Raw genomic sequence first — 14,548 nt, 5'->3', positions numbered from 1 at the left:
TGCAGTCTTTTATCATTCTCATTATTTTATCACTCTCATTATTTTGGCTCCCTCGCCTATACATTATTTTCTTTTTCTGGAAACTTACCTTAGGCAGCAATAAACTTCACAAAATTTTTCTCAGAGTTGAATTTTCAAATGGAGGAGTTTCTACGCCTATACCATGCTATTCATGTTATTCATGCTGAGCCTGTTCATTTTTCTTATGGGGGTAATCTATGGAATCACAACTACAGTTTCTATCATTTGGACCAAGAAGGGAGTCTTTCTTGCAACATTCATACAAACTCTGCTCTGAAATACAAAAGACTTTTGAGCACATTCTGGGTCAGTGTAAGTAGGGGAAGGACTGCCCTGAGAAAAAAGGGGAGGAAAATACATTACTGTGTAACAGAGGTGTATACAGGCAATAGTAAATTTTTGCCCCAAGTATGAAACATACTCCTTTAAAAAAACACGTTGGAAAAAAAGACCAAACAGAAACATTTATAATTAAATATATACAAAACTATACATAAAAAGTGCTTAAAAATGAAAAGAATGCAACAGAAAAAAGAAAGTATCACTAGCGATTAACAAAACATTTAAACGATAGCAACAATAAAGCAGATCTGTCCTAAAATGCAGTGATTTTTACAATATTTATAGTAAATAATGATACTGATTTAATAGGAAATAAGTAGGTTATTCTCTCTTCCAGCCTGTCATGCCATCCAATTAAACGCAAAATTAAACTGGAAATATTAGTAATAATATTAGTTAAAATCTGTTTAGTATTTCCATATTTGTGGTTAAAAGCTGTAAAATGTCACATTGAGACTGTTCACTGGGATATAAGCCTTGGATTTATGATTTATTACATTTATTTATTTACAGATATCTTAAGGATTCTGACACAGAGATTTCTACCTCACATAAAACTTTCAGAATTGGAGAAAGGTTTTTTCTCAAAAATATTCCCAAAGGTATGATATTGTATATTATGAGCTGAAAAGTGTGAATTAGTAACTATTATGTGTATGTGTGCATACTCACACGCCTTTCATTCCATCTTGCTTTCCTGGATAAGTTACTGAAGTTTTCTTGGCAAGATTTTTCAGAAGTGGTTTGCCATTGCCTCCTTCGTAGGGCTGAGAGAAAATGATAGCTCAAAGTCACCCATCTAGCTTTGGGCTTAAGGCAGGATTAGAATTCACAGTTTCCTTGTTTCTAGCCTGGTGCATTAGTTACTACAAACTGGCTCTAATAACTCCTGGCTATGCTGATAGTCCTCCACTTACAATCTTTCATTTAGATCAGTGAGTTTGTCCTCCCTACTTTTTTTCTGTTTTCTTTATTGAAGAAATCTGGGCTTCTGGTCAGTACAGGTCGGGAGTGGATTAAGCAAGGGAAAACTTCTGAGGAGCTCTTGCCTATATAGGCAAGTGGCTGGTTTCTTCAAAACCTAGCAAGAGCCAGGAAAGGTTTGCAGTCTCCCTTTGGCCAGCAAGTCAAGGCAGAGGCGCCTAGCCCACTAGTGCGGCTTCATTGCCTAAGCATGGAGGGTTGTTTAGAAGCCTCTCGGGCATTGGGATGCAATGCTAGGCACTAACCTAGTTGGTTTCCTCCCCCTACTGGGCTGTTTTTGGCTTTGTAAACTTATTGTTGCTTGTCTTCCTTTATGGACTCAGCTGGGTCTGGGCCTCCCAGGGCCGTCTCCACTCATGAGGTGCCCATGCTCATTTAAAGACCCCATGTGTTCATTTAACTTCAGCATCAGAGACAGCAAGAAGCGAGGGCTGTTAAGCGAGGTTGTCACGACTTGTGGCAGAAATGGGCAGGCTCCATTATGGTCACAGATGGATCGTGTATGCTTCTTTAGGAAGGAAGACTATGTAAATATCTATATAACTAAGCACAATATCAAAAGTTATTGAGGATCAACCAAATGTACTTAAGCTAAGAATTGACTGGAATCTAAACAGGCTACAATGATTCAAATGCAGCTGGAGTTTAGTTTTGTTTTTGCCAGCTGTTCCCCCTATGGCCTCATTCTCTGCCCAGTTGGGTGTGAAATTTGGAGCTTCTATTCTAGTGCTGTACTATTGCACTGCAAGAAAAAGGATAAGACTCTTGTCCCCTGATGTTCATGCTTCATTTCTTTCTAGGATATCTTAATTCAGTGCCTGCTAATATGAAGGAGGGTGGATTTTTTTGTGAGTGTCCTGGCTGATAACCATTGCAGACCTTGAATTTCTCTTGTATTTATTAAATGCTATCAAGGGTAGTAAATGTCATTCCATTTTATAACAAATCACAGTGTTTTGTTTGCATCTAATTTATTGCTTTCAGTTAATATTGTTTCAATTGTGATTGTTTTTGTTCAAGCAGACCATAGAATTGTTTGACCTTTTATTATATGAAATATCCGCTGAAGCCACAAGATTAACAAACAAGAATGTACAGTTAAACATGACATTGAGAAACCATCTTCAGGTAAATCTAGCTCGAAGAATTGTCCGTATCTTGTTTTTCTATTATTCTAAGATTTGGGGGCTAATTTATACCAACTACAAAAAGTAAATCCATTGAAAATGTGTGAGCAGTTGCTGTTTTTGTCCTGTTGCATATAATGTATGTGTGGCTGTGATTTCAGAAAAAGAAAATTAATTGCAACTGCTACTTTTTTTCTGGGTTGCTGGATTTTTCAGATGAATGTTTTTCTGCCCAATGCAGCTAAATTGTTAAGACAGACTTATTAATGCAGATTGAACCCACCACCGAGCTAATAAAAATTATTTTTTCATATGTATTCTCAAGGTTAAGCGTTCTATTTTCAAAGAAACAAACAACTAATTTGATCTTTGTTTAGTATATGGCATATGCTAGATGATCTTTGTAGAATGGCTAAATGCAAAGATATATATTTTAAAGCATTAAAACATTGATGCCCAAAGTATTTAGTTTTTTTTTCTCTTCTTTGAAGTCAAAATTTAACAGTAAAAAAATAATTTTTAAGACATCAGATTTCTGCTGCAGTTTTCTTTTCAACATTTATTATTTTATTAATAATATTTTTTTCTTAACAGGCCCTGATACATATGTTAGAAGTATTAACAGATTGTGTGCAACACATTTGTAGTAGACAGGAGATGGTACCCTTGGAACATGTCTATAGCCTTCCCTCTTCTGTTCTTCATGTAATCAAGAATACATTTCTACACTGCAAGGTTAGTGAGGCTATGTTTTGAAAATGAGCTCTATACACTAATGTTCTTGTATTATACCTTAATTTATATTTCATTGAAGTTTCATGATAAATTACACTTAAAATGTAATGACAAGAATGAAGATACTAATCTGCAGTAATCTTAATTTCACTTTTGTCAACAGAAGCAAAAGCATGCATCAAAGCACAACTGAAATCAATTATTTTAAAAATTCAATTACTACCTTTCAAAACCAATTTTAGCATATATCTTTAGTTTTCACTTTGTGCTTTAGATGGGATTATTTTTTTTAACCATGTATGATTACAATAATAAAAATGATTCTTTCATATAATCTGTTCCCATTAACTTTGTAACCTCAGTTCTTAAAAATTAAAGATTACTTTAGTGTTAATTTGCTTCACCAGTTTTGTATCTGTCAGAAGGTGCAAACCATTTTAAATTTAATGTAAACCATTTTTAATTCAAAGAAAGTTTTTCTGACCTTGCTGAAAGTATTCTAATCTTAAATGTATCAATTCAAAGTGTTTTTATATTGCTAAGGAAGTATTTCATTTTACTATAAAATAACATATAATCCCCCAATATGTGCTTGTGTGCTTGAAATCAGTACAGCATTGAGAAATTTGGTGTGTAATTTAATTCAATATTGTGCACATTGATATCTTCTTAAAAAATTCTTCCAAACACTCATGTTTAACAGCTACAGATAATATGAAGGATAAAATTATCTGGATTATTAATTATTGAATAAATGCTTCCAAGTTCTTGGATCATCTCAACTGCTAATCTAATAATCTAATAATTTTATCTTTGAATTTCTGTTTTGCTACAGAGCAGTGAATCTTTATATGCAGAGTGTCTCCACATGGTTTCTGATTTACTACAGTCTTTGTTTAAGGGGACCTATAGTTTACAAAAACAGCTTATGCTGCTGCTGGATATTTTGTCTATAAATTCCTGTGCTACTGAAGACAGCATAAGAATTATGGCATCAGGTGTGTATTTTTAAACAGATCTCACTTTATTGATACATGGCACTAAATGTCCAAATGTACGTCTCTTTGATGAACATTGTTAAAGAAATGTAATTTCATGAAAGTAATAGAAAGTCTTCATTGACTATATATTCTACATAGCCATCTATTGTATTCAATACTGGTTTTTTTCTTGCATTAATTTTTTATATTTATTTCCTCTACAGTGATTCACACTATGCTGGAGATCTGTTCTGCTATTTCCAGCATAGATCATGCACTGCATGCAAACACATGGAAGTTTATAATCAGGTAATTTTAAGCTATCACTTTTCTTAATTATACAATCGAAAATTTGGAAGGGGTTTGGATAGGGTTTCCATCCTACATTCTGTATCTTGCAGTAGCACCGCAGGAACATTGGGAGTATAGCAAAAGATGCAGACCTATCTTCTGTCTTCATTGTTTTACTGCAACTGGTGTACAGAACCTTGATTTTCCCAAGCAGAAGAGCTACTACGTCTTCAAGACTTTGATAGACCTCCATGAATTTATCTAATACCCTTTAAAACCATCTAAGTTCGTGGGTACTTCCACATCCTGTGGTAATTAATTCCACAGATACATTCTTTTGTTTGTTCTAAATCTCTTCCATAGTTAGCAATCTAAATTTGACTTCCAGGACCTGCTGACTAAATATAAGGTTCTTCAGTGTTCTTATGATTGATATAGAACAGAGGTATCAAACTCAGTTTCATTGAGTGCCGCATCAGGGCTGTGGTTGACCTTCATAGGGGGTGTTTAGGTGGATGTGACCAACTGGGTGGGTGTGGTCAGCTTGACACCACTCACTGGGCGTGGCTAACTGGGCGTGGCCAGCTTTCCACCACTCCTCAAACTGCTGGCATGTTTCTTCTTCCCATTGGATAGACCGGGCCATTGGGTGGGCCAGGACAAAGCCACACGGGCTGGCCCCTTACATTTTCCAGGACAGCCCTGCAGGCCAGATCCGACCACATCGCAGGCTGAATCTTGCCCATAGGCCTTGTGTTTGACACCCCTGATATAGAATATAGAATAATACAGTTGCAAGAAAACTTTCTATGCAGATATACAGATAATCAGAGTTGGAAGGGACTTTGTAGGTCATCTAGTCCAAACCCCGCCCAAGCGGGAGACCCTACACCATTTCTGACAAATGGCAGTCCAATCTCTTCTTGAAAGTCTCAAGTGATGGTGCTCCCACAACTTCCGAGGGCTAAGCTGTTCCATTGGTTGATTGTTCTCACTGTCAGAAAGTTTCTCCTTATTTCCAGGTTAAATCTCTCCTTGTTCAGTTTCCATCCATTATTCTGGCCTACAGGCGCTTTAGAAAATACGTGTTTCTCACAAAATAAGGCCGGGCCTTATTTTTTTACCAAAAAACAGCTAGGCCATCTTTCGGGTGACTAATTCCCTGCATCCTCGGGTGGGCGGCGCACAGCTTGATGTTCGGAGTTCGCACGTGCTTTCTCTCCTTGCTGCCACGCATTTGGCGCAGCCACGTGTGGCCAGTCAGGGCTCCTCCTACGAGCCCTGAGGAGACACTTGCTCAGGCGCTCCTGTCGCCGTGCCTCGAAGGTAAAGCAAATTTTTTAAAACGACACCTACTACAACAGCCTCTGCCCGAGGGCACCCACGTGGGAGGCAAGTCCGGGCAGCGCAGGATTGGCCCACCTCGGAGAAGCGCCCAGCGCAATCCTGCCTGGCGCCGGGCAGAGCGCGAAGAGCTCAAGCTTGGGGCGCCCAGAGCAGCTGACAGATGGGCCTTCCTTCCCAGCGGCAGAGCTCTCACCAAGGCAGTGAGCGCCTCCCGCCGGGCCCTCCGCTCATCCCACCAGGGCCGCGCCGGAGCCGTGTGGGCTGGGCAGAGCCGGGAAAGCGAGCTGAGTGAGGCGCTTGCTGCCTTGGTGAGAGCTCTGCTGCCGGGAAGGAGGGCCCGCCTGTCAGCTGCGCTGGGCGCCCCAGGCGAGCTCTTCGCGCTCCGCCTGGGGCGCCCAGCACAGCTGACAGGAGGGCCCTCCTTCCCGGCGGCAGAGCTCTCACCAAGGCAGCGAGCGCCCCGCCGGGCCCTCTGCTCATCCGCGAGGGCCGCACCAGAGCCGTGCGGGCTGGGCAGAGCCAGGAAAGTGAGCTGCGGGCGAGGCGCCGCTGCCTTGGTGAGAGCTCTGCTGCCGGGAAGGAGGGCCTGCCTGTCAGCTGCGCTGGGCGCCCCAGGCGGAGCTCTCGCTCTCTGCCCGGCACCAAGCAGGGATGCCATCTGGGCGCTCCTGAGGTGGGCCGATCCTGCGCTGCGGCGCCGGAGATTCGCCTCCCCACGTGGCTGGGCTGCCCTCTCGGGCAGGGGAGTCTTTGTCGACCAGTAGTAGGGCATCATTTTTAAAAGAATTGGCTTTGCCTTCAAGGTGAAGGGAAGACAGTGACAGGAGCGCCTGCAGCCAAGTGTCTCCTCAGGGCCCGGTTGCAGGGAGGAGTCCTGGCTGGCCGCATGTGGCTGCGCCAAATGCCACGGCATTGCTCTAATGCCGCGGCAGCAAGGGAGAAGGGAAAGCAACGGTGGCGAATGTCTCCCGGCATGAAGTGCCCCACCAACGCAGGCAGCACCATATCCGGGCATGCAACAAAAGTACTTCCTAACGGCAAGCCCCCCCGCCATTCCCCCCATTTTGCATGTTTAATATGGGCCTTAATTTGGGGGAGGGGCTTAATTTGATTTTATGCCAATAAAACATGGTGGGGCTTCCTATTGGTGGAGGCCGTATTGTTGGAGAAACACGGTAGCTTGACCCCTTCCTCCCTGTGGCAGCCCCTCAAATATTGGAAGACTGCTATCATGTCTCCCCTATTCCTTCTCTTCACTAGACTAGCCATATCCAGTTCCTGTAACCGTTCTTCATATACTTTAGTCTCCAGCCCCCTAATCATCCTGGTTGCTCTTCTCTGTACTTTTTCTAGAGCCTCAACATCTCTTTTATAGTGTGGTGACCAAAAGTGGATGCTGTACTCTAGGTATGATCTTAGTTAGGCCTTATAGAGTGCTATTAGTACCTCACTTGATCTTGATTGTATCCCTCTATTAATGCAATTTAGGATTGCATTAGCTTTTTTGGCGGCGGCTGAACACTGCTGGCTCATATTTAGCTGGTTGTCCACTAAGACTCCAAGATCTCTCTCACAGTTACTACTATTGAGCCTGGTTTCACCCAGTCTATATGTGTACTTTTGTTTTTTCTGGCCTAAGTGTAGGACTTTACTTTTCCCTATACTGAATTTCATTTTATTAGATATGGCCCAGTGTTCTAGTCTGTCAAGATCTATCTGGATCTTGAGCCTATCTTCTTGGGTATTAGTCCAACCCTTTCTAGTCCAACCCTTTGTTTGAGCAGAGGACCCGACACCATATTTGGGCAGGAGCAGTGCCCATTTTGTAGTAAATATGTACAGACACATCATCCACTTCTGACTGCTGGTAAGATCATGGCTTGTTCTTTTAGGGTAATTATTCAGCATTCTCTGAATATCTGATTTTCTTGTTTGATTAATCTTCAGAGCCCATAGGGATGCTTTTTGAAAACATCAAAACTATACCAAAAGTTCTTGACTTTAGTCAGCATTGGTTTGGACTTATGATCCCAAAAGAACACTACGTAGTATGTCCATTTTGTCAAGCTTGCCCCAAGCAGGTTGTAACTCCATGACGTCAGACATATCTGAGAGCAGCTACAATGAACTTTGGGTGGAAATCACATCTATCTAATCACATCTATATAAGCCCTCCCAATTTGTAGAATGTGAGTCCCATTTCTGGATGCCACAGTTTGATCAGTGTTTACCAGATGCTACTTGTATTCATCTACTCAGGACCATTGTTGCTTCAACATCTGGTAGATCACTCAACATGAATCTGTGAAGCTGGGTCATTTTGTCACAAATGTAAGCCAGAAGTACAGGAAGAAGAAAAAAGAAATCTAAGATCTTTTTTCAACTCCTCTTATGTTGTCTGCATCAATAGTGACAGATGCTGATCTTCCCCATAGATACTAGTTGCCATACCCACACTTGTTCATTGTTAGAAAGAATGATGCCAAATCAGATGATCATTTAAGAACTGATGAATATTTGTCTTTGCCAGGCAGATCCTCAAGCACAAATCCTTAATAAAGGACAGTTTGAAACATTCAGATATCTTTAGTGGACTTTGTGAGGACATCTTGTTTTCTTTCCAATCTTGCTTGCAGCTGGCTGAACACATGAAACTCTCTGGAACGCAGGTGAATAGATTATAACACAACTTCCTTAAACTGATGCTCCCAGATATCTTGGGAGGAAAAGTATCAAGTCCTAACTAGTGTGGCTCAGAGCCTTAATTTGGTGCTTTAAAACAGTGGTGTAGCAGAGACTTCATAGAAAAAATGATGTGGTTTTCTTAAATCAAGCATGCTATATCCTGGCATACAAATTATAATTTTTTTCAGACTAGCCATAAAATGCCTGACATAGAATGGAAGCTAAGATGTTGTTAAAAATAAGCCTGTTTTCAAAATTCTTAAGCACTTGTATCAGATTATTAAATTTACATAACTAAAAGTGGCACATTAGAAGCTGTACCACAATTTTTATAATATAATTAAGTGTTTCCCTCACTTCTTCTGATCATGTTAAATTATCACATGCACATGAGCGATTAGAAGACCTATGTTGCTGCAGTTTCTATCCTGAATTGACTTGTCCAGGGGAATGGGAATGAGATAACCTGAATTTAGATAATTTTTCTAGGACGTTGTTAGTGCTGTACATTTCAGATATTCTATTTTTGTTTTTTTGAATAGGAGATTATTGATTACAAGATATTCCAGAGAACGATAAAACTGTGTAGATTCTTTGCCAATTCTCTAATGCACTACATCAAGGTAAGAGTTGTAATTGGCTTCAATTTTATTAATATTAATTTAGCATTCTTACTAATGGTGGTGCCATGCACTTTTTATCCAAAGCTACAAATGAACATGTCTAAACTTTGTTCTATTCTTTTTCTCTCAATCTTCCATTTGGATACTAATGGTAGTATTCTGTGTAGTGCTTCTAAATCAACAAAAATACTTCTTGATGGAAATATTCTAAACTATATTACAAATTAAATAACATTAAATTAAAGTGGCAAGTGTATTATTAACCCCTTTTCTAAACTTTAAAATGCTTCCAGGAGATCTTGCATATAATTTGGCCCCAACAGTGAATGCAATTCTGTCATTTATTAGAGATGTCAAACTACAATGACAGTGATGCACCAACAGGCTGCTCAATTACAGAAGAGAAAACTTCATTCGATTTCTGAATCTTTAATGTGTGAGTCTCTTCGTTGCCTTGCCCGAACTGTGTGTAACCCTCAAGATTGTGCAGGATAACAAAATTTAAAGTTCATAGTTTTAAATAAATGTATTTTTATAATTATTCATGTGACATATCCTGTCTTCTGCTACTAAAGCAACTAATTATTAAAATTAAAAGTAGAACATTAAATTAAAAGTACAAAAAATAAAAATTCTTATTAATCCATCAGTTAATTAAATAAAGCCCTGGCAAAAGAGAATGGGAGGGCAAAATAACTTCTGTGGTAATGTAGCCCATAACCTAGGAGCGATGCCAGGAGCAAGGCCCTGTCCTCTGCCCCAGAGAAAAGGACTCTGAGAGAAAGAATGGATAGTTCAGTATCCAGTTGGGTTTTTAAAAGTTAACACTAATATTCTAAACCATACTTGGAAAGCAATGAATCACCTGGGCAGATATTTCAATATAGGCCCCTTTGACTTTTCTATCTTGTGCTAGTTTATATCTAGCTGTACCATGTTCTGAGCCAGCTGAACTTTGCAGTACTTTTCCAGGCTGGCTCTTGGTAGCATACATTGCAACAGTTGAGATGGAGTGTGATTGGGTTGTCTATAAAATTTGCTAAATTTGAAGTAACATACTAGTTATAATTGCACAAATAGGTTTCTCATCACAGGTGCCAGCACAGCTAAGGTTTAAAGAGCATTTCTAGTCCATAGATTCTAGAGAGAGCACAACCCTATCCGGACTCATGGCCTCTGATTCCAGTTTCCTGTTGCTCAGCATCCCCTCTGATTGGTTTTTTAGTTTTTGGCATTTATATTTAACACTGTTTAACACTTGTTACTTTACAGGAGTTCACTTCATTCCTAGTAGATTCTTGCTTTCAGCTTCACCAGACATATCTTCAAATATACAGGTAAATGAAACATAGCTAATAACTATTTGATTTTACTGTAGAATGCTCCTCTATCCATGTTTTCTGAACTTGAATTTGGAACTAATTTGAAAGCCATTTTCCAGGTATGGTTTTCAAATTTGTAATTACAAAGCTGAAATTTTTGGCATTCAAGAAATGGGGCCCATAAACTAAAGCCCAGTGCGGAGTGTGCTTAATGAGTCTGTGATGGTGTTGCTATATAATTGATTATAATAAACAAAAGATAATTTCTTGCCTTCCTAAATCATACACCTTACATGTAACTAGCCATCATAGCCAGTGTGGAACATAAAAATATTAAATTATTTTCCTGTAAGCAAGATACTGTTTCAAGGGATCTCTAGTTCAGATAGCAACAACATCAACTCCAAACAAAAAACATTCCACTACTTCTTTGCTGTTCCTCAGATTTTAATTGTTAAATGAATGGGGGTATTAACAACCAGGAAAAAAAAACTTTGAATTTGGAGTGTTTGGGAAGCATTTTATCCTATTAGATAACAAGTAGAAAAGGATAGAGTAGAATTAAATTGAATTGAATTCTTAATTGGCCAGGTGCGATTGGACACACAAGGAATTTGTCTTGGTGCAAATGCTTTCAGTATACATAAAAGAAAAGATACATTTGTCAAGAGTCAAGAATCATCAGGTATAACACTTATAAGGATGCAATACATAGGATACGATCAGCAATCAAATCATACTAGGAAACAGTCAATATAAATCGTAAGGATACAAGCGACAAAGTTACAGTCATACAGTCACAGGTGGGAGGGGATGGGCGATAAGGAGTGATGAGAAGATTAATAGTAATACTAATGCAGACTTTGTAAATAGTTGAAAAACATAACAGCAAACACATTTGTTATTAGAAGAGAGAATGTTAGCTATCATGGGTTGGAAAGGGCCAAAATTTTGTATTATTCAGAACTGGAACAGAAATTAAAGTAGACTGAAGATAGAGTAGCACAAATATTTATTTATTTATTTATTTATTTATTTATTTATTTATTTATTTATTTATTTATTATGCCGTCCATCCACCCAATATTTATGTAGTGTATAATAATGTCCTGCATATTACTATTTCACATAAACAAATGCTTTTTAATCATATTTTTGTCTACCACCAGTTCTTGCTTAGCCAAAATTTAGGATCTATTTATTGCCCTCTGAAGGCAAATATTCTGATTGGATTTTACCCCATAGCAAGTCATGATGTATCTGTATTTAAATGAAAGCTTATAAGAGGAAATCCCAACGTGCAACCAAAATTAATCCTTAGTAAGACCACACCTGGAATACTATATCCAGTTTTGGTCACCATATTATAAAAAAGATGTTGAGACTTGGAAAAAAATCCAGAAGAGCAACTAGAGGCCTGGAGATTAAAACATATGAAGAACGGTTACAGGAACTGGGTATGTCTAGTCTGGAAAAGAGAAATACTAGGGGTGATATGATAGGGGTATGTCACAAAGAAAAGGGGGTCAAATTATTCTCCAAAGGACCAGAGGGCAGGACAAGAAACAATGGATGGAAACTAATCAAGGAGTGAAGTAACCTGGAATTAAGGAGAAACTTCCTAACAATAAGAACAATTAACCACTGGAACCGCTTGCCTTCAGAAGTTGTAGGTGCTTCATCACTGGATATTTTAAAGAAAAGACTGGAAAGCCATGTTTCTGAAATGGTATAGGGTCTTCTGCTTGAGCAGAGGGTTAGACTAGAAGACCTCCAAGGCCCCTTCCAGCTCTATTCTGATTGATGGATTGTATTCAGCATTACTTGAATACAACTTTTTAAAAATTTGATGCTTGACCTTTGGTACTAATGTTCAAGACAGTGAATTCCCTTCTGCTATTAGCAGAAGTCAATATTCGCAATGGTGGCAAATATCTAGCTCGGGTTTAGGATGAGATTCTTCCTCCAAGCTGTTGGTTTCTGAACATTTCACTACCAGGATAAGTAACATCTTCAGCAGACTTTAGGGGATGTCAGTATTCTGTTTATAAGGGCTTTAGATATGGGTGTGTCAAGTGAGGATCTTGTGATGGGTCAGCTGTGAATCATCAGTGAGTCTTGTGATGGGACTTGTGATAAGAGATTACAATCAGATCAGTTGCATTGTTTACAGTTGACTTTGTAGATTACATTGTTTCTTTCATTTGAATTTTGTCTTTGTTTCTGGATAATTCCTGGTGGAGTCTGGCTGGGTTTGCGGGCTATTGTTATTCCTAGGGGTTGGAGAAGTCTGGCTGTCATTTCTGACACCCCTTTTGTGTATGGTAGGGTTAGTTTTTGCATAGTGGTTGGCTGTGTGGTGTGTTGTGGATTGGGTGCTGTGTCAGAATATGAAGTTTTTGGATAGCCATTAGGGAGAAAGACGTCGAGCAGCTGTTCCTCTTCTGCTTTTTGCAGTATGGTGCTGCAGTGTGTCCTGGCCCTTATGAACCGGGTCTGGAAACAGCTTCTTTGGTGTGCGGTGAGATTGTTGCTTGCAAAGCTAAGGATCTGGTCTGTGTGTATGTGTTTGCTCTTAGATCTGGGTTTCTAGTTCTCTGTCGTCTAGTCTCCTTATGTCATCATCGAGGAATGGGAGTCTGTTGTCTGTTTCCTTTTCACGGGTGAATTTGAGCCAAGGGAGTATATTATTAAATAGGTGGTGTGTTTCTTCAATTTGGGAGCATCTGATGATGACAGAGGTGTCATCAACATAGCATGTCTGTTAGGAATGTAAGCTACCTAACAGCTATTTGGGTTGGAAATGTATAAACCAGGATAGACATTTTAATACTGTATCTTTAAGAAAATACTAAATCTGTAATTGGGTGTGGTTTCCCAAATGACCATAAGATGGAGCCAGAAACCTGGGTTGTCTTAGTCTTAGTCTCAGAAGTGAGTGAGTCTCTGTTTCCTTCTGTTGGAGAGTTTTGCCGTTCCTCCATTTTTCCTAATTGAATTTTTCCTGATTTTCTTGGATTTGATGTAAGTCTGTTACTGAACTGTTTTTAATACTGGAATTTGTTATTGGATTATCCCTGGATTGAAAACTGACTGATTTACCTGTGAGTGACTTTGGACTGTGTTTGAACTTTGCTTAAAAGTTTCTGGAAGTAAAAACCTACATTTACTGCACATTGTATCTGTGTGCTGTGTGTGTATTATTCAAACACTTCTCTCACTACGTCTCCCTGTATACGCTCATTCTCCTAACAGGGAATTACCTCAAAAATGTCCAGTATTTTGGTTGGATGGTGGGTAGAGCTATGGATTCGAGTCATTAAATGATTGTTTCTGCTATTAGGCCTGGTATGAGTGATCCATCAGGGTACCGTCTATTTAATTATAGATTTTCCCATTGAACTTGAAGTATGTGTTGAAGCATAGATCCAGGAGTTTCATGATGGTTTCTGTGGACATGAAGTGTTCTTTAGTGGCATCATCTTTGTGACTATGGTGTTTAGTGAGTAGTGGTGTATGGTTTGTTTAGCCGGGTTGATGGCAATCGACATGAAGAGAGCGGTGACGTTGAAGGAGACCATAATTTCTTCCTTGTTGATTTTGGTGTGTTTGATGCATTAGAGAAATTGTTCTGGGGAGTTTATGATGTGCTAAATGCAACCATTGAACTTCTAATCAGTTGGGAATAAGGTATTTGAAAATCTATAAACCGCTCTGCTTTGTACTATTTTGAATCCTAAAAGTTCATTTTTAATATTTAATATTATACCTCAATAGTTAAGGGCATGTTAAGTACTGTATAAGAAATGGGACTTGCATAATGCATACAGCAATGAGACATTCTGCATTCTTTTTCAACAGTAAGTTTCCACCAAGTCTTCATGCTTTGGTAATTTCTGAGGCTCATCAGGATGAAATAGCCAAGGGATTCCTAATGTCCCTGGATTCTCTCCTCCTCCCTTTACTTGCCTTTAGGCCTTTCGTAGAAGTCGTGTTAAGTAAAACTTTAGGTAAGTTTAAAAGTCCTGAATATGCTCCAGTATATTAACTTTTCACAAAGAACTAGTACTGTATATTCAAAGGCTCTTTTC

At 39.2% G+C, this 14,548-nt stretch overlaps 1 protein-coding gene across 2 annotated transcripts in view; it reads left to right on the top strand.

Moving 5' to 3' along the window:
- The window catches only part of FIRRM (FIGNL1 interacting regulator of recombination and mitosis), a 38,309-nt gene that overhangs the window by 5,465 nt on the left and 18,296 nt on the right, over positions 1-14,548 (top strand). The window contains exons 3-11 of one of the 2 annotated variants that reach the window (XM_026682182.2): positions 877-965; positions 2,371-2,475; positions 3,069-3,209; positions 4,045-4,207; positions 4,414-4,498; positions 8,358-8,496; positions 9,055-9,135; positions 10,408-10,472; positions 14,319-14,467. In XM_026682182.2, the coding sequence (XP_026537967.2) occupies positions 877-965; positions 2,371-2,475; positions 3,069-3,209; positions 4,045-4,207; positions 4,414-4,498; positions 8,358-8,496; positions 9,055-9,135; positions 10,408-10,472; positions 14,319-14,467 (1,017 nt within the window). Of the gene's footprint in view, positions 1-778; positions 966-2,367; positions 2,476-3,068; positions 3,210-4,044; positions 4,208-4,413; positions 4,499-8,357; positions 8,497-9,054; positions 9,136-10,407; positions 10,473-14,318; positions 14,468-14,548 lie in introns of those variants that run through there. The other variant, XM_026682181.2, reaches the window with a different exon arrangement.

This window comes from Notechis scutatus, chromosome 3 (genome assembly GCF_049901735.1).
Source record: "Notechis scutatus isolate UNSWTSFEM ecotype Mainland chromosome 3, rNotScu1.2, whole genome shotgun sequence".
Taxonomy (NCBI): Eukaryota; Metazoa; Chordata; class Lepidosauria; order Squamata; family Elapidae; genus Notechis; species Notechis scutatus.
This window is presented reverse-complemented; position numbering and strand designations above follow the sequence as displayed.